Here is a 26215-nt window from a genome sequence, read left to right as displayed (position 1 = left end):
CATTGTAATTTTAAGCACTTCATTTTTTTCTCATCATATATTTTGATTTGTATCTTATCAGCTTTACATTTCACCTTAAACTCGTCGCGAATGTCATCACGTAGTATTATAATTTTAATTTTTAATAATTGTCGTGCTCTATAAAAATGTCGGTCTAAATTAATATACTTTAAGCTCAAAAATTACTTTAGGAACTGAAAAAGGGGCAGCGCTGTGGGCCAGTGCTGTAAACATCATGGTATTCCTTGATGTCAGTCAGCAATAACCAAAATGTGTATATCAGCCATGAGGGCAATCTTGATTCTTGAAAAGGGAAGATAGTGGCTTGAAATGTGTGTTGGGCACCACAATAACATTTACGAACCAATGTTACTGTCATTTGTTTGCTACATTCTTTTGTCTCTATTTTTATAACCACACGGGCCTTCAAAATTCTAAAATTTTCTCTATCTCTGATTTGTTTCTCAGCCAACTTAAATCCCAATAAAATCGTAAATTGAATAAAAAGGGCTGATCCTCACTGTAATATACACGTTCCTAGTCTGCTTGTTTTATTGTCCGTTTAATGTCCAAGTACAGGGTTTTGGATTTTCCCTCCTTTATTGAATATATTGATATCATTTAAAAGTGTACCAAAAATATTACCATGACTAAATTCTTGCGGTGTTTCTCGCCCCGTGTGAAGTGTTTTTGTATCCAGACTTTATTGTATTTATTAGTATTGTAACGTGGCATCATTTTCCACCACCCACATTCATCCCTAGCCCATCTCTTCTTTTTCTGTGCAACTTTGATAATTTGACTTTTATCACGTAAAATTTTTTAAAATGACTTTAATTAATAATATCTGCCTAAAAATAATGCAAATATCGAATATCGTTTTATTAGATGTCATTATTTAGATGGAAATATGCCATTGGACATTGCCAAATTTTACACCAGCATTGCAGCACAGGCGCGCCTTCTATATCAACAGTTAAAAGATGGTTAGCAGGTTTTATCGAGGACACATGGATATTGAAGATGAGTCTCGAAGCAGTCGTCTGAAATCCAAAATTGCATAACTTCATGGCGCCGATATTCGCAAGACAATTGGCCAATTTCTACATACAAAAGCTGAAAATTTAGCTGAGCAATACGATTGTTTGGTGATAGCAATGCAAAATGCTTGTATTGTGATTTGGGCTATATAATGGTCTACCAGCAATTGGTCCTTATTCCCTCACTGATGGGCTTAAGGCAACGCGCATTGGGTTTTGCCAACAGTTTATCGAGAACTTTACTCGCTTTCCAGAACAAATATATATAACATTTTACATGCGACAAACCATATGTCTACCCGAACATGCCATTATATGGCTCGGCAGCCAGGGTATATATCATTGGAGATCAGATACTACCCACCCAGGTTGTTGCACTTTGGTCAAGACAAATTTATTACTCTTATCTTCTCTAAAACTGGTATTGTCCACGCCACCTTAATATCAAACCCGCATTGTCAATACTGAATACTTTGTCAAGAATAGCATTGATCCCGTATTTTCCAAGTGTAAAAAATTCACAAGACGCCAACCCGGCAGAATGTGTTTCACCATACTTACCAGGTCTAGCAACTTGTTACTTTTGGCTTTTACTGCACATTAAGAACAAGCTCAGAGGTTACATTTAAAGAAATATGAGCGGTTAAACGTGCATGGCAGCCTGAGCTCGATTCCCTACACGCGGTGCCTTCAGGGTTTGTTTAAGTAATGGTTTGAAAGGTGTCAGCATGTAATTGAGCAAGGAGGGAATTATTTTTTAAATAATAAAATTAAGTTGTTTTATTCAAAAAGTAAGGGAAATAGTGCTACCCCGATAAGTATGTTAAAATTATAATTTAATGTAGTAAGACAAGTTGGAGAAAAAAAAAAGATAAAAAATGGGAGGGGAAAATAAAAAAGCGGGCGAAGCCTTATTCATGCTGTTATAATAAGGGTGTGGTGATTTGAGCGAAGCACTAGTCGCCTAGTGTTAGAAGTTTGGTTGAATTATGAAAGTTTCTATTATCAATGGAATCAAAAGTAGAACTAGGGCCGGCTTCATATATATGTATCCATTTCCTTTATTGTGCACTTTACCAATTGTGCACTCCGTTGGTGAGAACTGGTTCTTCTGTAGACAGACTGGTGTCTTGGCGTGTCAAGGCTATGCTCTTCGTATGTGCGCGTCCAAGCATATGGATTATGGAATGGAGGGATATATCAGGGTGTATTATTGTGTCCCCTGATTTGATCCTGCATGGTACCATCAATGCCCTGTTAATTGGCATGTTGAGGTTAAGAATCGTGAAACGAGTCTTCAACATTCACTTCCATATCATTAGGCTGCTCAAAAATGCCATAAAATATCTCTTTGACCATGAATACTGCATTGGTAAAACAAATTAGTAATGACCGCTCAAGACAAACTACAAGGTATATTTATCAAATAAGTTATAAAAACAAATCTACATTTTATATAAGACAATGTGACATGCCTTTGTACAAAAAATAAATGATATTGAGCCTGGCATGCAATTATTTTGTTAAAAGAGTTGAAGCGCAAAAAAAAGTTGGAAGATGCAAAACAGAAAAGCTTGGCAAACAGCAGGCAGTAAATAAATAAATATGCAGGCGTTTCTCTCATAAACAAAATCAATTTGAAGTACATTTCAACTGCTTTAAACACAAGCTGATAATGGCTTTAAGTAATACTTTTTGATCCATGCTTTGAGGCCATCTGTGTGCATTAATTCATTAATTACAAATACAAAGCTGGCGGTCTAGCAGCATTATATCGACAGAATAATATCCTTAATCACCAAAATTAATATAATAAGCATATTGTTGTAAATGTGGCTACGGGGAGACCAATAATATCAAATTGAGCAGACGCAAGGAATAGTGCTAAAAGGAAAATAAAGGTATACTAGAAAACAAGATATTTTGTCTTCATGATGGGAGAGTCTTAGTACATATCAGAAACTAACTATGGCAAGTGCGCAGCACACCCCACACTGCACACATATAAACAACTACCAAAACAAATCCTATTTTGATGCACCTCGAAATTGCATCAATATCTGCTGTTGCCATTCTCTGGGGAAAAACAGGTTCAATCATGAACATTACGCGGCTTCACAATTGATGTGAGTAGATCAGGGCGCCGGTTGACGTCTTCCATCTGTCCAATGCATCTGTGCGCGCCGACGGGTATTAACCTGGGTCACTGGGCTGAGTTGCGAGCCACCTGTTGAGTGCTCAAGAATATACCTGCAGTATCATAATAATATAGAATATATTTATTACTTCTTAGACAAATACTATGCAAATAATAAATAAATAAATAATAAAACTAATATATTATACCAAAATCATCTTAAAAACATCAACTTTAGCAATAACTAATTAGTAAAGAGATAGCCTACCAAATGTATGTTAATAATATAAACGTTATTTATTATTTTATTCCACCTGGGTTAATATATCTCTGGTAATTTCAATTACATATTTCCCATTACTGTATATGAGACCTGCTGCAGACCTATTGATCCTTTTTATTTTCATGATTGTCATGTTAAAATAAGTTCGGTCAATAAACTCGACATACATACCAATTCTGTCATCTTCAGAAATTCCACGAGGGTGAGATTCCTTAGCCAGTTTTAAATATTCATTAGTATTGCTAACCATTACAATTATCTCCTTGTTATCTTCGGCTAACACATTTTTAATATGCTTTTAAATTACTTTACAGGACAATGGTTCATCATATAAACACCACTTGTCAATAATAAATATAGTTGTGGTCTCTTTTATCAAACATATGCCAATGATAAGCATGCGGTGTTTTGCAAGTGTATGCTGAAGAAGTAGATGATATCTTTTTTAGGAAATAAACGTGTATTGTAGAATTACTGCTTGGATTAAAGATTGGTTGTTTAAAATTGCCAATGTGTAGCTTAAGGAATCAGTGATACGGTGTGCTGAACGGAATGGGTGCATGTTGTGATGTGTGTTAAATTAAAAATTTAAAAAGTTGGAGGACTATACCCATGCTTTATATATCACGCCGAAACACACGCATTATGCTAGCGCCAATAAAAAACAACTGAAATAAATTCAACAAAAGGCCGATTGTCACAATAGCAGCCGAGCCTACCCAAGCGTCTGTCCAACATTAAGTTGCCATCAAAAAAGAGCGGCGAATTTTTTGTTTGAACCCTTTTTCGCACATTAAGCCTACAGTCAAGGTCTACTCATGAAAAAAGTAAACACGGTTTTGGCAATGAATATGACTTCAAAAAAGTTTAATAGGTAGTTAATAGGCACGATTGCAGCCTGACTTAGACAACCAATTGACTGACGTTGAGTTACCGTTATGCAAAAGCAGAAATATTCCATTTGAGATTTTGAACCTATGAGTCCAGCGGTCATAGTTTGCACATAAAGAAGAGTAAATACAAGTTGTATCAGTTGATGGCAATCAACTGATTAACCAGTCTTGGCTGTTTAGCCACACAAACAATAAGTCACACAGTGACCAGAGCAATATGCTCTCTTCTCTTTACCTTTCGCAGTGCATAGCACTTATTATTAAATATACTTTATAGCATTATACTTTATCTACACGTTCATAGAACGTTTCCTATATTCCAACAGATATCAATAGTTGTAATGCACGCTCTAAGTGTATGCAGTTATATTCCGAATGGCGTAGAGTGACAAGATCTGAAAGGGAGAGTATCTCAGACATTGTTGAGAATGTAAATTTTGAATTGAATTAATGTAAAAGAAATTGTGAAAGAAACAAAGGTTGATTTTATTTTGCCCACTAACTTTTCAACAAATCAATGCGCTCTTCCTTCAAAAAAAACAACGCGTTCTTCGGGCACATGTGCATATATATTTACGCTGAATAAAAGAATTATCGTCAATTGTGTGATCACCTATGAATTAACAAGCGGGTTACATTTGACTTTAAATTAATGATGCTGGATATGCGAGCCGGCAGAATTTGACAAGCATCTAGTGTAAGCAGTATATAAAGTGAACAATAAAAAATTGTGTATTGAAGCAATATAAGCAAAAGCAGCCCATTTCATCCTATTCCCCCATCTTTACCACCTCATGCTTAATACAGAGTAACCAGAGCAATTCCAACAATCATACACGCCAATCCACCGCCTCTCAGCCCCGTGCACTCCCTCTGTTCGTTATCAAAAGCGCCATACTGATCAATAATAACGCTAACAATAAGTTGAGTAACGACAATAATTCCATTAGTGATGGCCGCGCCCCGACGATGAATAACCACAGCAACGATCAGAACAAAGATGATACCAAATACTCCTCCCAACCAGGCATATCCGGGGGTGTTTCTCGTTGCCGTTGGCCAGTCTATGGTTTTGCCTCCCTTGGTGTCTGCCAGGAAGTATATGAGGAGAGGCCAGAATCCAATGATGAAGGTGAGAAAGGATGCGAAGGAACCGGAGGTCGACATTGCTAGGCGTCCGTTCATAGGGCCTTGGATACCCGTACAGAATCCGCCGATTATAAGTAGAATCACTCCGAGTGATACCTCGCTGAGAGCCGTCATTGTCTGAAATTAGTTGTTTTGTGTGTGTATGTTTATAAATTAATAATGATCGAGAAGATAGGAGGGAATATGAGTTTTTTGGGAGTTGGTAACAAAAAAGTATTGGTAACGAAAATAGCTTTGAAAAAGAAAGAAACAAAATTGCAAGGATAATTTTTTTGAAACGAGAAGCAAGGCCGATGAATTAAAGATTGAAAAATTGACCCAATATTTTCTAATCAGTTGATGCAAAAGGGAGAAATAAAATAAAATGTGTACCAGTCTGGCCTAAAACGGCCAAGGATTTTTTTTTGCTGACCAGTGTTCAAATGATTGGACCATGTCCAAAAAAATACAGTGGTAGTATGTGTTGTGCTCCCAATCCACAATACTTGGGTGTTTTGTGCCGATCAACTAGCCTGGTATAATAATTTTATGCACACGCCCACATATTAGTCAGTGTCAATTTTATTCCTTAAAGCCTTTTTTTCAAAACAAAGTGCATGTTTTGGCTACTCGCTGCCGCCACATGAAAAAATGAAGAGGTAAATCTCTAGAATCCGTCGCTATCCGAAAAAAAACCATAACTCGTTATCTTTTTACCGATCATTTTTTCGGTGTCAATCTCACTTCTGATATGCACGCAGTCGACCTTACATGTTCTAAAATTCTGACAAATGCGAGTCTTTGCAACTGCACCCCGGGTCAGAAGACAAAACAAAGGTTTTCTCTCGGCCAGATTTCTTACCGAATAAAGAAAAGAAGCGACAATGTTGACGCTTTTGTTTACATATTTCTTGTTTAGTGGTTCCATATCTACCATCTCTTTTCAAAAAGAAACATACAGATTTTGTTATAGATGCAATAAAGATTAGAAAAAAGTTTAAAAATATACACAGCAAAATACTGGAGTGAGAGGTGGGGGCGGTGCGTTTGAAGAAAGTAAAGACTAGAGTATTTTATCAATTAGAATTGTTAAAAAAAATTAACAAAAATTTCTTTAACCAAGAGCGACCATGAGCACGCCAGCAATAAGCAGGCACATGCCAATAGCCCTAGGAATAGTCGCTGGCCTGTGTTTGCACTCGAAAAATGCAAAACTATCAACAATCAGCGAAATAAGCATCTGCGCGCAAATCGTAATACCATTAACCACAGCAGCGCCCCTATAAGGAATGAACAAAGTAATAAACAGGACAAACGCAGCTCCGGGGATCCCGCCAAGCCAGCACCACCACGGGGCAGTCTTAAAGGCGTTCCTCCAGTCGATAGATTTGCCACCGCGGGTTTCAATCATAAAGCAGACAAAGAGAATGAAGGAGCCCATGGCGAAGGTGAGCCAAGCAGAGAATCCACCGTTGACGTGGATGGACATGGAACCGTTGACGGAGCCTTGGATGCCGATGCTGCCGCCGGCAATTATCAGAAGAAGCACGTCGAGGATGAGCTTCTTGTCCAGAGTCAGTTCAGCGTTGATTCGCGGCTTTTCAATAAGAACGGAGCTCTTAAATGCTTGGATGACTTTGTTGGTGCTCATTGTGTATGTGTTGATTATGTTTTTGGTGTCTGAATGTGTGATCTGGGGTTGTGAATAAGTATTAAATGTGATAGAATATGGTGGGAGTTGATATAATAAAAAATGTAGGGTTCTTGTGAGGTTTGGAGATGCAGAAAAAGAAAACAAAAAGGAAGCAAGCAACGGTGTTGCTTTTGGTTGAATTTTTTTATTTGTTCGAGTTTGGGCACAAGAAATGGTGCCCGGTTCTTAGGTCGAAGAAAAATTTTTTATTAGTGTGGTCTTGCTCAACCTTTAGAAAAAAATTATTTGATGTGGTTGGCCCAGCCTAATTTGCTTTTTTTATTATCCCGGACGAATCGCGTGCGGAAAAGTAAAGGAGCAGACGAATATCGATAAGGATTAGACAGTACGCTGATAGGCTCATCCTCATTTAGCATTTTTTGGTGGGGGAGGGCGGAAGAGCATGTTAATTTTTCATTAGCAGTATTCAAAATATGGTTGTTGGGATGGGCTGGAAAAAAAACAAAAAGAAACATGCTCATGGCCAGATATAGAAGATTTTAGATTCAAATGAATAAAAGAATTAGACAAATTCAACATCACATGGTACTGCAAATGGTCTAGGTCTTAAAATCGCTCGAATCATTAAACTTTTTTGTTTGTTTGTTTAATGCATTTTATTGATTCACAAATGATATGTGCGCACGGTCCTTCACCCCCTACCATTTTCATTTTTTATTTTTCATTTTTCATTTTTTTGACTTTAAGGCATATGCAGCATTCTCTGCCTAAATGATGAGCATGCAGAACACCGGGCAAATGGATTTTAGGGTAAGGGCTCACACGGAGTTTTTATTTACGCGGTTTGCCTTGTATTTCCGAATGGTCTCAGCTGATGACTAACTTGCGATTGTGTAGAAAAAAGAACAGCCTGAAGAAAAAAGCCCTTGGTTGCACATCTCAAGGAGAAAAAGTTTTTTAAAACTTTATCTTTTGGTATTTATCTCGCTCTTTTAATTTTCAAGCTCTCATAACAAGCATTTGTTTTCACTGCAAATAGAAGTATTGTAAACAATGTCGCCAGCTCAGACCACTGTGCATGACGCAGTGCCCAACTCGCGCACGATCAACGAGAACGCCAGCATGCCCAAGGAGCCCGAAACAGTCACCAACTCACCCACCAACGGCCTCGCCACCACGATAACCACGGGAGCAGCACACCCGCCAGCAGACCACCCGGACTACCTGCAGCTGATCCTCAACTCATACGTCTACGACGTAGCCACGGAGACCCCGCTAACCCACGCAGTGAACCTCAGCACACGTTGCCAAAACGACATCTTTCTTAAACGCGAAGACCTCCAGCCCGTCTTCTCATTCAAGATCCGCGGCGCCTACAACAAGATCAGCCATTTAACCGAGGAGGAGAAGGCGCGCGGAATCATAGCCTGCTCCGCAGGCAACCACGCCCAGGGCGTAGCAATGTCTGCCCAGTACCTGGGCATCAAGGCCACTATAGTGATGCCGCTGCTGACTCCAGAGATCAAATGGCGCAATGTGCAGAGGCTCGGGGCCGAAGTCGTCCTGCATGGAACCGGGTTTGACGAGGCCAAAGTGGAGTGCAGCAGATTGGAGAAGCTCCATGGGCTAACCAATATCCCGCCCTTCGACGACCCCCTGGTGATTGCTGGACAGGGCACTATTGCGATGGAGCTTTTGCGGCAGCGCAAGTCCACGGATATCGACATTATCTTTGTGGCTGTGGGTGGCGGTGGGCTGATCGCTGGCATTTCCGCGTATGTTAAGCGCGTCTGGCCGGCGATCAAGATAGTTGCTGTCGAGACCGTTGACTCCTGCGCCATGGCGCAGTCCCTGAAAGCCGGCCGCAGGCTCGTGCTGTCTGAAGTTGGCTTGTTCGCCGATGGCACTGCCGTGTGTCAGGTTGGCCGCGAGTGCTTCCGCGTGGCCAAGGATCTCATCGACGACGTCGTCCTGGTAACCAATGACGAGGTATGCGCGGCCATCAAGGATGTGTTCGAGGACACCCGCAGTGTCCTCGAACCCTCCGGCGCCCTGGCCACTGCCGGGCTGAAAAAATATGCGCGCGTCCATGGGCTTACGGGGAAATCCCTGGTGGCGATTACGTCCGGAGCTAATATGAACTTTGATCGGTTACGTTTTGTTGCTGAGCGTGCGGCAATGGGAGAGCAGAAGGAGGTGTTGATGTCCGTGGTCATTCCCGAACGGCCTGGCAGCTTCCATGGCCTGCACGATGTCATATACCCGAGGGCCATCACCGAGTTCACCTACCGGTACAGCAACCCTGGGAGCGCGCATATCTTCATGTCCTTTGAAGTCAAGGACCGTATTGCTGAGGTCAAGGGCATTGTGGCTAAACTGGCGGCGCAAAATATGTCGGCCACGGATCTGACAGACAATGAGCTGGCGAAATCGCATGCTCGGTATATTGTTGGTGGCCGTAGCTCTGTGCCAAATGAGTTTATGATTAGGTTCGAGTTCCCGGAGCGCCATGGTGCGTTGAAGAAGTTCCTGAGTGGGCTGAGATTTGATTGGAATATCTCGCTGTTCCAGTACAGGAACTTTGGCCAGGATGTCGCCAAGGTTCTTGTGGGCATCCAGGTGCCGCCATCCTCCCAGGAGGAAGGGACAGAGAAGGGTGAATCGGCAGCATTGCAGTCTGGCGAAATCCCTGCGGCCCTGCAGCGTTTCTTGGATGAACTCGATTACCGTTATGTTAACGAAACCAATAACCCAGTGTTCCAACAGTTTATGCGCTGCTAAATGTAATTTTCCATTTTTTCAGTCGTGATTTTTTTCCCTACTATAAAACTCGAGTTGTAAAAAAATTAAATAAGAAATCTATTATATGATCGTTACATAAAGTCACAGTGGCCCTCCACTTGTGTGCGAATCTGCTTGTAATCCGCACGGCACGCCACCACATCATACACCTCCTCTGACCGCATAACACCATCGAACGTGCGTCTCGAATACTGGTCGCGCAAAAAACCCCTCAAGTCCCTCGGGGCGAGAATAAAGCAATTAGCCAAATCCTTCAACGCAGTAAAATATCTCAGAGTATCCAGATCAACGTTAGATGCAGCCCAATCATAATACAAGTTTAAATCCGCAATCAGCTGAAACCCTCCCGGTTCCGTGATCTGGAACCGCTTAATGTTATCCAAAAGAACACTGAATAGTCTCTGGCCAATTTCGCCCATAAATACGCCGCGCATCTGCTTCTGCATAGTCATGCTCTGTAGGACCGCCGTAGACTCGCCCAAAAACTGCACCGCACGCGTACACGCCAAGGATGGCGTCAAGGTCAGGGAAATGTTCGAATCCGGGTGGTAATCAAGCGCATGCTGCTCAGTATCCAATATATGCTGGGTCTGCCGCAGAATCACCTCAATGACGCAGTCCATTCCAACAGCAACACTATCATCAATAGCATGCTCCAATGCCTTTTTCTCCTGGTTGCACATGTTGAGAAAATCCGACTCGTCGATGAACATGCACATATCCTTTTTGTAGTATATCTCTAGCATCTGTACTACGAGGTCGCTCAAATGAATGAGCTCGAAGAATCGCAGTTCGACAGAGGCGAATTTCTCACGAAGCTCTTTTTCTGCCTGAATGCGCTGTGCAGAGTACACTGGGAAATTGCTCTTTGCTGTTACTGCTGATGTTTGGGCTGGTGCTGTGCTGGGGGATACCGGCTGTCTTGTGTTATTCAGAGAGGTGGTTCGTTTTTGGGTCACCATGACTACCATTGCTGTCTGCTCGAGATCCTTGAGCTCAACAAGTATCTTGCTGAATGCCGGCCGCACATGGTTGCCGACGCTTTGTAGCAGAATGCAAAACACCGACTCGATTGCCTCCTGTCTACAATCATCTTCCAAGTATAAACACAATAAAGGTAGCACAGTTGTTAGCCATAGTGTACCCCTCCCCCATTAGAAACGTGTTTTTTGTAGCGCTATTCTGCGTCTTCACTCATACTTACGCTAGCTTGCGTAGGCGCATGTCAGGCGGGGCTTCGGCAAATACAGCCAGTCGATCAATGGCATCGCGGTTAGTCAAGACCATATTCAGGCACAAGTCAATACTGACAGGTGAGTTCCACAGAACCTCGCCAACCACAGTTCGCCCCTGATGAACCGGCTTTGTTTGGGCCCCGCCCGACGGCCACCTCCTAGGAACTGCGTCGAATTTGGTCAAACCAACTTTAGCCGAAGAAGCACCCGCATCATCGCCCTCCGCATCATCGGACCCACCGCCAATGCCCTGCATCCCCGACGACAGACTGATTCCCAGTTTTGCCTCAAGCACCTTCAGCACGCGCGCCTTATACTCGTCCATCTGCAGCCTGCGCTGACTAAAATTAACAGTCCTCGATGACTCCATGCCGGCGGCTCCTCCGAGGATCCTCGCCGACGAAACAGAGTTTCTACGCGGCCGTTCCGCCTCAGCCTTCGCATCAATACGCCCTGCCAGTATCCCCGCCGCCGCAGCTACAGCCGACGGCGGTGGTAGCTGGTTTAATCGCTCCTTGCTCTTCATCATCCACTGACCAAGACTCTCAGCATACGCACGCTCAATAATGCGCCTTTCTAGCTGCACGTAGTCGCCGATGACGTCTTCAAAGGCGCCAAAAACGCACCGTCGCCCGAGCTCCATCGGCAATCCCACCGGCTGCATCACCGCCCACGAGTCTGCGGCAGCCAGCAAAAGCGCAACGACCTCGGCCACAGTAGTCAGATACAAAATATCCTTCGTCGCCTCGTCCGGAGCCACCCTAGTGCCAGGCACGCTGACTGTATCAAAGGTGCCTACGGGAATGGCGCGCAGGTGCGCGTACAGCTTCTGCAGTGTCCGTAGCGCTACGCCGCTGGGCGAGAACAACGCCTGGACAAAGCAAAAAAGCGCTGAGGCCGGCAAAGTGGGCGGCGGCAGAGCCAGCGAGACAACATGCGAGTGCTCCTCGACCAGCGCCTGCAGGCCATCAAGGAACAGCCCAAAGCTGTGCGAGTCCGAAGTGCAATCGCTAGCGGCCAAAACACGTGCATAGGGGGAGTCGGCGCCAAGCGCGTCGCTTCCCAGGTCCTCCTGTGCGCTGAACAGCGGGTGGGCGTCGGTGAGCAGCCGAATGCAGCCACGGCCGCCGCGGATATTCTCCATGACAGCGGCATGGGCACGCATTTGCGTGCAGTCGCCAGAGAGAAACGCGTGCGTAAATCGATCACGGTACGCGTCCTCAAACTTATTGGCAACAATGAGCAGCCGCCGGTTAATGACGCATGCGTCGTGGGTGAAGCCCCCGCGGCCAAACCACTGGAGCTGATCCAAGCGCTCGGCGATCTCCGCCGGGCTGCGCATGCGGCCGGCCGCCGAATGCCACAGCATCGGTGGCATTGGGTTGGCTAGCGACCGAAAGGCTGCGTAGTCGCCGTGCATGTTGTCGAAAAGCGCCTTGAACAGCAGGTCGGGTTCTGTGCCCAGAATGTCGACCAGCTCGGCCTCGTCCTCGACGCCGCATATTTGCTCGAGCAGCCGGGCGTGGCTGCGTGGGACCTCGATGCGCTGCCGCCGCTCCCGCCCGCGCACTCGCTCATACCAGACACGCCATCCCATTCGCTGCACCAGCACGCGCCAGAGCCGGATCCCCGCTACAGTGTACGCTGCGTCGCCCACCACGTCGCTGTCTGCCGCCCCGGGCCCGTGCTTGTGGATGACGCGCCGGAGCACCCGGCAGCTGTTGACCATGTGCAGCAGCTCGGCAACGGGAAGGTACTCGAAGATGCGCGCAATGACCCGCGGCGGCAGCGAGATCAGCGGAATACGTCGCCGTTGCAGCTGCTGCTGTGGACCCGCAGCCGCAGATGCCGTAGAAGCCACCACACCTGTGGTTGTAACCTGTGTGTTGCTGCGTTGGGGCCTGGTGCGGCGTCGAGGAGGCAGCACTGTGCTGGCGCGCAGCCCAACGCGGATGCGCACCATTCCTGGCGGCGTACCCGATCTTCCGCTGTCCTCGCTATCGCCATCATCAACAATCGCGCATCCATTCCACGCGCCCTGCAAAACCTCTCTCTCTGGAACAACCCTTGTCCTCCTCGCCCGCACCACCATCTCCTTGTCTTCCTCCCCCTCCTCCTCATTCTCCTCCTCCTCGGCATGAACTGGGGCATCCTCCCAGTCTATCACACCTGTCTCGCTGAACATTGTGCTTTGTAATTGGTTGTCTGAAGTTGGAATGAGCGAGCGGGACTTTCCCTGTGCTGCATTGAGTACGAATTTGGTTGTTCGGTCGAGCAACACCTTGGGACTGGGCAGGGCTAGCCAGCTGTTGCCCTTGTTTGTCTCCGTGGATAAGTCGTCATAGTCCGACATTCTTTTTTATTTAAAAAACGCTCACAAGAGACAAATAGCGTTGTTTTTTGTTATAGAATAAAATATTACGGAATGATAAATTATTTGTTTTATATTCAAGAAATTCAAGAGAAAGAATACGAAAGAAACCAACCACCCGGTTTTTTTTTGCTCTAGGTTGATGAATCGAGAAAATCATATTATTATTATTGGGGAGTTTTGGATAAAAGCCCTAGCTCCCCATCTGCTATCATTGAAATAATACATAAAAATAGATACATTGAGCGAGATATAAAACAAGAATATATAAAACCTAAAGTTGATGAATGAGACTAATTGTCTACCAAACCACCTTGCCCATCATGGGATCTATTTCAGATCTGGCTACATGCGCCTATAACAAAAATTATTCTAGGGGAAGGTACAAAATAATTGTATATAGCATACAATGCCAGTCAACCAATCCCCCTATGTTTACCAGCTGGAATGGGTGTGTAAAGTATTGTTATAATAAGAGGGTAGTGATTTGGCTGAAGCACTAGTCGCCTAGTGTTAGAAGTTTGGTTGAATTATGAAAGTTTTTATTATCAATGGAATCAAAAGTAGAACTAGGGCCGGCTTCATCTTATATATGTATCTCATTTTCTTTATTGTGCACTTTACCAATTGTGCACTTCGTTGGTGAGAACTGGTTCTTCTGTACCCAGACTGGTGTCTTGGCATGTCAAGGCTATGCTCTTCGTATGTGCACGTTCAAACATATGCATTATAGAATGAAGGGATATATCAGGGTGTTATTATTGTGTCCCCCGATTTGATCCTGCATGGTACCATCAATGCCCTGTTAATTGGCATGTTAAGAGTCGTGAAACGAGTCTTCATCAACATCCGCTTCCATATCATCAGACTGCTCAACAGTATAAGTGTTGGAATATAGGAAACGTTCTATGGACGTGTAGATAAACTATAATGATATAAAGTGTATTTAATAAATAAGTGCTATATGCACTGTGAAAGGTAAAGAGTAGAAAGCATATTGCTTTGGTCACTGTGTGACTTATTGTTTGTGTTGCTAAACAGCCAAGACTGGTTAATCAGTTGATTGCCATCAACCAATAGTAAGAAAAATATTTTTTTGTATTCTATGTCCAAGCTTAGCATGCATAGTTTTTATTACAATAAATCCTTTATTTTCTTTTTGCTTGTAAAACAAAGTCAGTTTAATTTTCTTTTATATAAAGCATTTTCAAGTATTTCACATACACATACACACCTCTTTTATTTTTTATTTGGCCATTATGTAGTGGTCGACAGTGTTATTGTTTTTTGTGCAAGCTTGGCAATTTGCAGCTGGATTATTGCAGTCGCAAGAGTACCGTCATTTTTTCTGTCCAAATAATTTGTTTTTTATTTTACACACTATTATAACAACATATACCAATAATTCATCTTGTAACAGACTATGTTTATCTATCTTAAGTACAGCGAAAAACAAATTAGTAAGTTTAATGAGCTCGAAGGCTTCTACACAAAGACGTTTGAATTGGAAATTAAAAAATCACTTTCGACTCAACAATTAGTGACATAAAGGAAAAAATTGGTGGAAAAATTGGTTTAAAACCAGTAAGTTTGCTTTTATGCAAGATGGGCTATAAGTAAGTATTTAGAAGATACCCGTACATTAAAGAGTATCAATAATTCTGAAGATAATCGCTTATGGTTGGTCTCTAACAATTCAGCAGGCCCTATGATTTCCGAACCCCTAGATATTCTCCCAAATCCTTCAAATATGTACAATATTGTTAAAGAATTGAATGAATATTTTGCAAACAAAAATAATATTAAAAAGTATAGCTTTAATAAGACATACTGTTGCGCATCCCAAAGACATTGAGGTGGATGTCGAGGTTGAAACCCGCGAAATAAGTTTCCATCTGCATGCTGGTTAATAGGGTGCTAATTGGACTATGCAGGCGTAAATTAGGGGGGCATTACATTGATGCCCAAACATGCTCCCCATTTTGCAATGCACACACATCAGCGCACATACGCGAAAACCACAGCATTGACTTGCCAAGATACTGGTCTGCTCGCAGAAGATCCAGTTCTCATCAACGGAGCGCATGATTGGCAATGTGCACAACAAAGGCGACAACGCACATATATAAGACGAGACCGGCCCTAGTAGTATTTTAGAAACATCAGTAATAAAACCTTTTATAAAATCACCCCTACTTTTCTAACACTAGATAATTAGTGCTCCTCACACCTCCCTCTTATTATAACAATACTCCCATCTAAAAATTGAAAATTTTGACAACCAGTAAGTTAAATTATTCAACAGTCGGTTACTTTGGCAAGCTATTCTATCCTTGGTTGCCACAATGTATACAAAGGAGAATAACACTCATTCAAGACGCTACAATATCTAAACCAATAGCATCCAAATAGCAACCTATATGAGTACTCAAACTCTTGTTTTTTATTTTTACACTTAATAAATAAACATTACAATATACACAATATATAGGCATCCATCTAGTTTTTTTTGCTACAATTTGGCACAAACACATTTTTTTGGAGTGGGGTTCCTATAACAAGCATTTACAATTTTTATATTATTTACTTGTTCCACTTTGGCCACATATTAAGGGTAGGAGGGGGAGCTGGTGTGATGTAGAGTGCTAATTTAATTTTTTACTTTGCATGTTTGCCTTTATTTACCCACAAATACAATCCATAAGAGATGAAAATATCTAATACAAGTTTGAATTGGTCAATCATTTTTTTTAAAAATAAAAATATTGCTCATTCACTCCACTTTAATTAAAAAACATACTTTTTTTTGTAGCAATGGGAAACAACAGCGTTGAGCAAACCGGCAACATCAGCAGTATCACTCAGCACACAATTGATGAACTTGCACAGTACGTAATAAACAAACTGACCGACATCAGCAGCAGCAACAGCGAGCATCCACAAAAGCGACTAATAATCGCAGTGTCAGGCACACCAGGCTCAGGCAAAACCCATCTCAGCGAGCTGATCAGTTCATCCATTAATGCTCAAATGCCATCCCATCCATCAATTGTTCTGCCCATGGACGGGTTCCACCTGACCAAAGCACAGCTACTTGCCATGCCCGACCCCCAAACAGCCATGAGGCGGCGTGGGGCACCATGGACTTTTGACAGCCACGGGTTTGTTGAACTTGTTCGGCGCGTGTGTGAGCAGTGTGAGGATCCTGTTTTGGCCCCATCTTTTGACCACGCAATTGGTGACCCAGTGGCTAACGCCATTGTTATTACAGCGCAGCATAGGGTTGTTTTTATAGAGGGGCTTTATGCGCATGTCAATGAGGACCCATGGGCCCAGCTCGCTGACATAGTAGATGAGCGGTGGTGGGTGGAGCCTCGGGACAAGGAGGGAGCCAGGGAGAGGCTTGTCAGCAGGCACTTGGCCACGGGACTCGCCGCAAACAAGCAGGCGGCAGTGTTGCGCATTGATGGCAATGACGGTATCAATGGCAAGTACTCGGCCTCGCACCGCCTGCCGCCCACGCGTGTTATATTCAATTGATATTCGGGCGGGTCTATACGCTTAGCTTCCAAGCGTGGGGAAAACTAGTTTTTAAAATCTTCAAACTTTTAAAATTGATTAATCTCAGTAAGGAAACATGTCTGTTTACGCGACCATCATATGGCTTAACTGTGGCATGTTTGGTTTCATATTGTCACTTTTTTTGCTAACAAAATTGTTTATTTTTTTGTCATAAAACTATAGCGGGAAAAAGAAAGGAATAGAGGTAAAGGAGAGGGGAGGGTGTCGAAGGTAAAGGAGAATGAAAGGAAAAATGTTAAGAATACAGATTAAAAATGAAAGTGAGTGAGCGAGGTTTGTGTGGTGAGAATGGTACATAGTGTGAAGGCCGGAAAGTATGGTGTGGTTCGAGATGAATGAAGATGAATGAAGTTGATGGTGGTTGTGGAAATGGTGGTGTGTGCCCTCTTTGTTCGGACAAGAGGGGCTTGTTTTGTGTGCATGCGCATATTTCAGCGCTGCGAAATGGGTGAGCGGTGAACCGGCATCGCCGCTAGGCTGCATTTGCTCTTAATGTTGTCCGTCGTCATCGATGCAAATAGAGGCGACTTTTCGAGAGCACGAACCTTTTCACGCAGCTGTACAATTTCCTCCATCGGGGGCGTCATCTGCATGGGGAACGTCGCCTGCGAGACGCGCTTAACCTGAATACCACTGGTGTTCTGTTCATCTAGCTTTTCAGTCGACAGAGAATTGGCAGTGGTTTCAGACGACGGCGAGTGGTAGATCGATTTGAAAACGGGTTCACAGCTCTTGGTCTTGTTTGACTGCGAGTATATAAACAGAGGATCGATTGGGAGCTTGGCCATATTGATGACCTCCTGCCAGTCGGCGAGCGACGAGTTCTTGGTCAACGGCTCGGGCTCAGCCTGGTGCATGCGCTTGTACTTTTCGTCCATGTCAACCAGCTGCTGGTGGTGGCGCTGGAGCAGCAGCGACAGCTGGTAAATCTTGATCTCGAGGTCCTTGCACATGGCAAAGCCTAGCGGGTTCGACCTAGAGTACAAAATATAATATTTAGATATTTTCTTTTTTTAGTAAAGTGTCATGCACAAATATAGACAAGTGACTGGGAGAGTGAATGGGTGAGTGACTGACAAAACAAGGCCGCATATGACATTGTGCAGCCACGTGGAGACAATGTCACAAGTAAGCAAGCAGACACTGTGCCTCGCCTCTTTTGCGTGATTTCAGCTCATTCGCTGCAATGCCCGAATGCAATGCAGAGTGGCCGAAGGGGGTGATGATGACATATGCAAAGTATACAAATAAAGAATTGAAGATAATAATAGTGTCTACTTTGAGGGGAGAGCCTGCTGCAGCTACCGACAAGCCAGGGCAGAACACGCGCGCATAGTGCCCAGCTGTGACTATGCAGTGGCACTGCTGCTACCTGCAACAGATGCTTCCGATGATGCTCTTCTCCTTACCGCACCAGATTGGATGCAAGTTGTCGCAGATAAAAATAAAGTGGAAGATAATCAGCAAGCAGGCAGGCATCGAATGCGCGTGTGTAGTAATATCGATAAAAATTGTCATAGACCAGGGCCGCGAAGAGTAAGCGCAAAAAATAAAAAAAATAGTAACAGTGTTGCAGATGGGGTTACTATTATTTTTTGTTTTTGCGTTCACGGGCGTGTGTGTGGGGAATACAAAAATGACAGTTCCGAGACACTTGGCCTGTAATAGTACTTGGCGCAGTACATAAGAAGGCGGGGAGGAAAAGGAAAAAAAGATGAGCGAAAAAAGGAGTGATGATATACCAAAATCGCAAGCATACAAAAAATGCAGTAGTCAGCCAAGAAAAACGGCGTTACTGCTATGACAAGCGTTTTTCGGGATTAAAATATTGAAAATCTGCGTGGCAAAAAAAGAAAGGGAGACGCGTTTACAATATTAAAATTTCAAGAATGCACGCGCTGCAATCCTTTTTATTTTTATTTTCCTTGCTATGCAAACCAAAAAATAAAGCAAAAATAGTGTACCGGTTATCATGTGGCAAACAAAGAAATAGGATTTGCAAAGGCAAAAATAAAAAGTAAAAACATGAACACCAAATGCGGCCGATTAAAAAAGAGGAGAAAATTTGGCAAATATGGTCACGCGCTGAAATAAGTATAAAAAAGTATATAAAAGAGAAAGGCACAGAGTGCCAAGCGACAAGAGCACAGCTTGGCGATTACAAAAACAAAACATGAAATCATGATCGGCCAGGTGCCACACAAACCGCGGTGCACATCCTTCCTGTTGACTCAATATTGCTGCAAAAGATATGAGGGATGTGCAGCGCGCGGTCTGTGGCAGCCAAAGTTGACTTTGATTTTTATATACAAGGTTGCAAAAATAAAAAATAAAAAGGATGGCAGAAGAAAAAGCAAGGGCAAGTATAAGGACAAGAACAGGAACAAGGAGCAAACAAGTATTTGCAATGGCGGAACTTACTTATAGATCTCTAGCTTTCTCATCAACAAAAGCATGCGATTGTGACTGGACTTTAGGTAGTTCAAGGTCTTCCTGCTGTCGCGTTTGAGCTTCTCTTCCTCATTCGGCTCTTCGTAGTGTATCTCAGCCTCACAAAACATTCCGTTGCCCATCATCTTGTGTAAAAATGTTATAGTAATAATAAAAATAAAGTAAAACTTTGTTGTGGTTGAGGTAGTTGAAGTGGTGGTTGTTATTGTTGTTGTGGTGGTGAATATGAAAAATGGTCCAAAGTTACTCGTGGTGCAGAGTATATCAAAATAACATTAAAACGGTTTAAAGGGAAAAGAAAGAAAAAAGAGATAATGAAGAACAAAAAACCAAAGAAATATAAGAAGGGAGGCGGGGGAGGCAAGGTCATTTTATACGTTGCAGGCCTTTTTGCCGTGAAAGATTTTTTGCCATGCTTGGGCTATTTGCTCGGTCACATAGGAAAAATCCAGAACGAAATAAATAAACGCCTCTTCTGCTCATGCATCATGTCAGGCAAAAAAAGAAAGAGAGTGAAGGGAGGGAAGAGGGGGGAGGCAAAAATAACCCCCGGGGGAGCCTGTCACACACCCCTCCCCCTCCCCTCACCAATTAACCCACCCCTCTCCTGGTAGCATTTTTTTGCTGCATTTCTGTCACCAAACATCATATTGATTTCTTACTCCGCTGCCTGTTTGTTCCTCTGCTCAGAAAATGAGTGTTCTCTCAAATTCTTTCGCTGATAAGGTTTTATCTTTGATACCTCATTCGTGAGAAGTGTGCGTTTGGCACATAAATATACATTTACTGGCCTAGCAAATGAGAAACATATGAGATGGACAAAATAAATAAAGAAATGTTTGCTGTTACACAACAAGGCTCTTGGTAGTGGGTGTGTACATTTTTCTCCCGTTGCCCAAATCTCTGTTAACGGCCGCAATATACTCTACTCTCCCTTCAGCAACAGATATAAAACCAGCCATGCTATTATTTTTTAACCATCAAGTGTTTAGCAACCCTGATGTTGTCGTATTGTTCAGCCACCATTCACGCACAAAGGACCCGAGTTATTTTTTATTTTTTATTTTTGGCTCGGCATGGCTTTGTGTTTTTGCTTGGCCTTTTGCTTGGGGCCGGGCTTAGCTTTTGTCACCCGGCAAGTAAAAAAATGAGGCATTGTGCTTGGGCCGAGTTTAATTGGCCACTCATAAAAACAAATACTGAAAAACTTTTAGAAAAAATGAGAACACCGAATTATGAACGCTGAATGTGCAACTTTCTTATTGCTATCAGAGCATAAGTTTTTTTCAGCATTCACTTTGCTTTGTATGAACGAAAAAGGCGCGAGAGACGCGGATCGGCTGAGTGTTGAAGAAGGCCAAGTGACCGGCGAGCTTGCGTGTCACACCCGGCTGCTGACATTCCTTCTGCATAAGCTCCACACAATAAGAATATCTGGTGCAAACTCCCCTAAACAAATGATAGTGTATGTTTCTGCTGCTGCTGCTGAAAGTCGACCGAAAAAGCTTTTGCACGTGCTTCAATTGACAAAAAACAATCAGCGAATAATGCAATTCTGGAAATTGATACAATGTTTCTTTTTTGATTCCCTTGGTCGAAAAAGAAATTTTAATTCGGCAAATTATACTCCACTAGATTAAAACACACTGTTTAACCCCTTTCTTCACCTTTATGTTTTCTTAATTATAAAAGTATAAAATTACACTCTGGTCGGTTAAAATTGATTCAGTACTTACTGACTCAGAAGCTACCGGGTTAAAATCACTGTGAGTTATGGTGTGAAAGAGTGATTGGAGCAAATAAACATGATGGTAAATGGCCGCATTGTTAGATATTTATTTTGGCCCGGAAGATTTATCTATCGGCTTAACTTTTTGCATGATTTTTTATTTATTTCATTTCTTTTTTTTATCACTGGGTAACACAATTCTCAATATCTACCCCAACCCGAATCTCTGGGCTTTTCATTTTTGACTGTGCTTTGATATCAATCATCTTTGCAATATATGCACATCTTGTCTATTTTTCTTTTCCATTTCTCAAAACTTGGAAAGTTTGATTTTTTGGTTTGATTTTGATTTTGATTTTGATTTATGAGCTTCACAATACATGCGAGATGATAATCTATAATCTGCATTTCATAGATTTTTGAAAAGAAGTTTCAAGAATATGATGTTTTCAAATATATCATATTGTAATAAATCACATTTTAAATTTATTTGCAGTTTCTGATTTCGTAGCTCCAATATCCAGTCAGAATTAATTATATCATTGGCATTGTTCAGCGTATTTTGATTTACAGATTAGCAGTTACTGAATTTGTGGCTATTACTAGTTGCGCCCCTTATGTGTTTATGTCCATCTAATATGTTTGTTCATGCTACTCTGGCTACAGGAAATTCCAAACAACATTGTCTTGCTGACGAATTTAACAATGAAGAATAAACCATTGGCAATGTTTTGTAATTTGAAATTAATATTTGCCGATTATTTGCGATACTTGCAAGTGCCAAGAAAAAAGTTTATGTGAATTATCAATGGAGCCACTATTTTTTTGCCATTTATATAGATTACATGTGAAGATACAAAAGTAATGAGCTTATTGTTACGTTTGCTCTATCTTGTACACTTGGTTTATTCACGTGTACAATTCTCACTGGGAGGTCTGCTGGTACATCTTTTTTGTTTCACTCAGTGGTCATCAGCATTTAAGTAAAATAATAATAAAAATGAGCTGCGCTTTTAACATTTTGACATGGTGTTTGCTATTTAAAATATTGTAATAATAATATATGTATGTATGTATGTATTCTGAAATGGTTTTTACCAGTGTCAGCAGGGAGGTTAGTTTTACTTTTATTATCTATATATTCGAGAACATACGTAAGATGAAAATAATAACGCCTTGCTTTTTTGTATTTTGCTCTTTTATTTGCGATTTTCTCCACGCAGTATTGAAATATTTTCTAACTACATCTGCTCAATTGCAACAAAATATTTTGATGTCCAGATTCGACAATGCGCAACTTGTTTTTATTGTGAATTGTCAAATAAAATTATTATCTATTCTTTGGTGCACAAAATAGAAAATACCAATACTGTGCGTTTATGCCATGTTATCATGATGCGCACCAGACGCTTCTAGACAATTATTATAAACACAATTGGTACCTAAACAAAGCACCTTGTGCTTGCATTATTTGTAGCTTCCAGTTTTTATATTTAAATTAGTGTACCTGTTATACAAATAGCCTTTGCCTTGTCCGTTTTATATATATATATAGCCACAACTTATTATGTGTAAAATTTCTGCTATTGTTTCAACCATCTGACCGTACAAAGCCCACCTCCCCCCACTTTTTTGTAATTGCAAGCAAACAAATCAATAAAATAGCACGTGTTGTAACATAACAAAATGCGAGAGTAAAATTAAGCCAGAACTATTGAGAAATCAACCATACAGTATTTTTCTTGCCACGTGTGACAAATTTTTTTTAAAAATATTGCTGTATTTTTTACTCTACAACTTTGGATTGCCAATATACGAGGGTGGCCCAAATATGACCAGACTCTCCTATACTAAAAACGCTTTTAATGCATAAATTGGAATTTTTGCTTGATCAGCATGGCAATGGCTGAAAGCAGTACACCTCATGCAAAGAAGGCACATCTGCTTCCATTAAAATCATACAAGCCTTTATTACTAGTTGTGTATTTTGTCGGACAATAATTTTTTAAATTCAAAATAAATTCATACATTGGCCTATATGTTTTTGAAAATGGCGTGCAATTGATAGTTTATATAGTTTTTTTGCGCAGCAAGGCACTGCGATCACGCCAAACATAAATAATTGTTGGGGAGTATGTATATCAAAGTAAAAATATTAACGAATTGAAGTTATATTCTTTGTAACCGCTTGACACCCAATCGCACAACTCAAAATAGCTTTGGTCTTTTTTGGTGGAGGGTGTTTGAAAGTCATGTGGCATGTTTTCTCTGTTTAAAACACCCTGAGTGACTGATAAGAACGTAATGGCATGGATTATAACCAACTTTTTACAAAATAATATAAAGGTATTATCTATTTATTTTTGTCATGTATATCGTGACTGCATCATCATTTTCATGGCCTTGAATGCTCGTGATTTTATTATAAACACATGAGCGTCATCGGCTGCTGCTGCTGCTGATAATCTATTTTCAAATTTTTGGATGAGCCTTGTTTCTCATAGCAACCAGGTAATTGGCTGAATTAAATGTCAGACATAATAAATATTAGAAGGGACATGGAAACGATTTACGGGCTAGTTATTTAAATGCCTTGGGCACTGATCCTTCTGGAACATACATGAATAGCTTTCAGAAGGAACCAGTAAATTTGATTCCGCCACAACCAAACCTATAACAATCTCATTTTTTTTAAAAAAAATGTCTCATTGGGTCTGGGAAACATCACGAATTTCTTTGACATGTGGCTTTTTGTAAATCTATCCCTGTGGCGGAACGCAAAGAATTATTGACATTATCTGTCTTGAAAAGAAAAATCGTTCTCGACCAAGTCCAGAAGTATATGCTAATCCACGTATGCATTCATAATGGACACCTTGTAAAGAAATTGCTGATTGGTACTCGCACAATAAAGTACATTTCACCCCCGATCGCCTTCATGTCTGCTCCCTTTTTAAAAGCTCAGACACTGTATTATGTATGTGCTTGTAGAATAAGTGTTTTATGCTTCGTTTGTTTTTGTTGAATTGCATTTTGCAAAAGGCTATATAACTACTTTTTTTGCCGCTACACACTTTGGCACATTGTCATTTTTATGCCTCATATGCATGAGTGAATGAATGAGCAAATGGATGATACAAATGTAGCGTAACAGAGTCCGCCCAATTGTTCAATTCATTGTATAATAGGCATTGCTGTATGCAAAAAAATACAAATACAGGTACAAAACAATACACATTTGGCAAAGGACAGGCTAAATTGTGTCAAAAAGACATGCATAGAATTCTTGTAACCTCCGCGTTCAGAATGTAGGAAGGGATGGCATAAAAAATAGCATCTCTGTCATCATTTTATCCCTCGGACACATGGAAACGCACGATTGCGTTAATATGACACCTTAGTTTTTATTTTGCCAGTTTTTTGTTTGTAAAAAATTAACGATGCAAATAACAATATAAAATAAACATGGAACCCGCAGGGTTGATAGTAATTAAAAAAACCAAACTACATTGAATTATGTTCATCAAATCATTTAAAATTTAAAATAAAAGACCACTCTACAGTTTGTGCGAAGTCGAATTGAACAACTCACCAAGAGACGTTTCTCCAGAGCCACGGGGCAATGGCTTTGGCTGCGAGGGATCTGGCTTCCAGCCAATCTACAAAATGCAAACAATGTTTTAGAACGAGCTTGATTAGTGTACGTTATCTCTAACCCCTTCTCACTCTCTTGTTATATACCCGACTTTTACCGAGAAACCACTTGTGCCACACTGATCCGCAGATCGCTTACCATATATATGACTTGGAACGTCGCCGGAATGGAACCGTCCTCGTTGCCGTGCATCTCTAATACGTACAAAGACAAAGGCGAAATGTGCATTAATAAAGCGTTTGCACAGACAGAGCAGAAATGATTCGACATTGAAGCTAATCTATCTGTCTTCCAATACATTACCTTTGTATATTGCTGAGGCAGCAAGCAGTGTGTCCCGCTTAATAAACGGCAGCCTTTGCACTACAGCGTTGCCCTCTCCCATAGCGTTAATGTCACTGATCAGGTGCAGCATAGACGGATAGTTGACGACAATGTTATCAACATCGACAGTCGACAGAGTGAGTCCTGCGCGGCTCAACAAATTGCCCACGTCTCTAGTGTCGGTAAGCGGCGACACGCGCGCAGCAATTCCTCCATCGCGCTCCACGTCAGCCAATTGAAGCGAGGTGCGCAGCTCAAACAAGCTATCGCCGCCAAACATAGCGCCAATAAACACGCCGTCGGGGACAAGGGCCTTGCGCACCTGTATCATCATCCCTGGAAGGTCATTGACCCAGTGCATGGCCAGACTGCTGACCACAGCGTCCAGGGATTCGGGCTCAAACTCCAGAGCCTCCTCATCCATGACTCTCCGCTCGACCTCAATATCGTAGGTGGCGTCCGCGTCACGGCTCAGAGCTACAGGTGAGATATCGCACATGATCAGTTTGTCCATCATGTCATCATCAAGTGCCTTGACCACATGGCCGCAGCCAGAGCCCAGCTCAACCACCGTGTGGTACCGCCGCTTGATGTCTAGCAGCCGGTCAGCCACGCGGCTGGCGACCTCGTCCTTCAGGTAGTCAACCTCGCGACTGTCTGCTCCTCGCGCCGCCGCTCGATCCTTCTGCATTCGCTTGGCGTTGCGGTCAAATACCTCGAATGGCGTTGTTGATTTGTCCAGGTACTCGCGTGCACTCTCTTTGCCTGAGGAGGCGTACATTCGGGCGCTTAACCGGTTATACATCTGGCCACTGCCGAACTGGCGTATTTTGCTGAGCAAGGGTCGAGACATTCTTTTAAAAGCTTTGTTTTGTGAATTTGTGCGAGGTTTAAAGGAAAAGGTGTTTGCAAATGCAAATTTGAGAATACA

General features: G+C 42.2%; 6 protein-coding genes across 6 annotated transcripts; 2 read left to right on the top strand and 4 right to left on the bottom strand.

Moving 5' to 3' along the window:
• Positions 1-5043: 5043 nt before the first annotated feature.
• Positions 5044-5863, bottom strand: BX661DRAFT_182731 (uncharacterized protein). The gene has a single exon (XM_051536048.1). It carries the CDS (start codon positions 5614-5616, stop codon positions 5152-5154), a length of 465 nt encoding a protein of 154 aa, XP_051391774.1. The 5' UTR covers positions 5617-5863; the 3' UTR covers positions 5044-5151.
• A 581-nt stretch (positions 5864-6444) lies between these two features.
• BX661DRAFT_182730 (uncharacterized protein) lies at positions 6445-7619 on the bottom strand (the record flags this gene model as incomplete). Its single annotated transcript, XM_051536047.1, has 1 exon — positions 6445-7619. A coding segment is annotated over exon 1 (530 nt), but the record flags the coding sequence as incomplete, so codon positions are not given.
• Positions 7620-8003: 384 nt separating this feature from the next.
• Positions 8004-9981, top strand: BX661DRAFT_182729 (tryptophan synthase beta subunit-like PLP-dependent enzyme). The gene has a single exon (XM_051536046.1). It carries the CDS (start codon positions 8189-8191, stop codon positions 9914-9916), a length of 1728 nt encoding a protein of 575 aa, XP_051391772.1. The 5' UTR covers positions 8004-8188; the 3' UTR covers positions 9917-9981.
• A 6376-nt stretch (positions 9982-16357) lies between these two features.
• Positions 16358-17083, top strand: BX661DRAFT_193897 (phosphoribulokinase/uridine kinase; the record flags this gene model as incomplete). The annotated part of the gene is made up of 2 exons (XM_051537824.1): positions 16358-16431; positions 16474-17083. 2 exons carry the CDS (start codon positions 16358-16360, stop codon positions 17081-17083), a joined length of 684 nt encoding a protein of 227 aa, XP_051391771.1.
• A 473-nt stretch (positions 17084-17556) lies between these two features.
• BX661DRAFT_198472 (uncharacterized protein) lies at positions 17557-18078 on the bottom strand (the record flags this gene model as incomplete). The annotated part of the gene is made up of 1 exon (XM_051538232.1): positions 17557-18078. One exon carries the CDS (start codon positions 18076-18078, stop codon positions 17557-17559), a length of 522 nt encoding a protein of 173 aa, XP_051391770.1.
• A 6784-nt stretch (positions 18079-24862) lies between these two features.
• BX661DRAFT_143256 (S-adenosyl-L-methionine-dependent methyltransferase) lies at positions 24863-26065 on the bottom strand (the record flags this gene model as incomplete). Its single annotated transcript, XM_051532994.1, has 3 exons — positions 24863-24964; positions 25099-25154; positions 25264-26065. The coding sequence occupies 3 exons, from the start codon at positions 26063-26065 to the stop codon at positions 24863-24865; spliced, it is 960 nt and encodes a 319-aa protein (XP_051391769.1).
• Between the last annotated feature and the right edge of the window lie 150 nt (positions 26066-26215).

Source organism: Kickxella alabastrina (genome assembly GCF_025024165.1).
Source record: "Kickxella alabastrina strain RSA 675 chromosome Unknown BX661scaffold_11, whole genome shotgun sequence".
NCBI lineage: Eukaryota > Fungi > Kickxellomycota > Kickxellomycetes > Kickxellales > Kickxellaceae > Kickxella > Kickxella alabastrina.
The sequence above is the reverse complement of the archived record's forward strand: the minus strand, read 5'-3'. Positions and strand labels throughout refer to the sequence as shown.

Coding starts and splice junctions, on each gene's coding strand:
- BX661DRAFT_182731 (XM_051536048.1), bottom strand. CDS start 5,616: ATGACGGCTCTCAGCGAGGTATCACTCGGAGTGATTCTACTTATAATC.
- BX661DRAFT_182729 (XM_051536046.1), top strand. CDS start 8,189: ATGTCGCCAGCTCAGACCACTGTGCATGACGCAGTGCCCAACTCGCGC.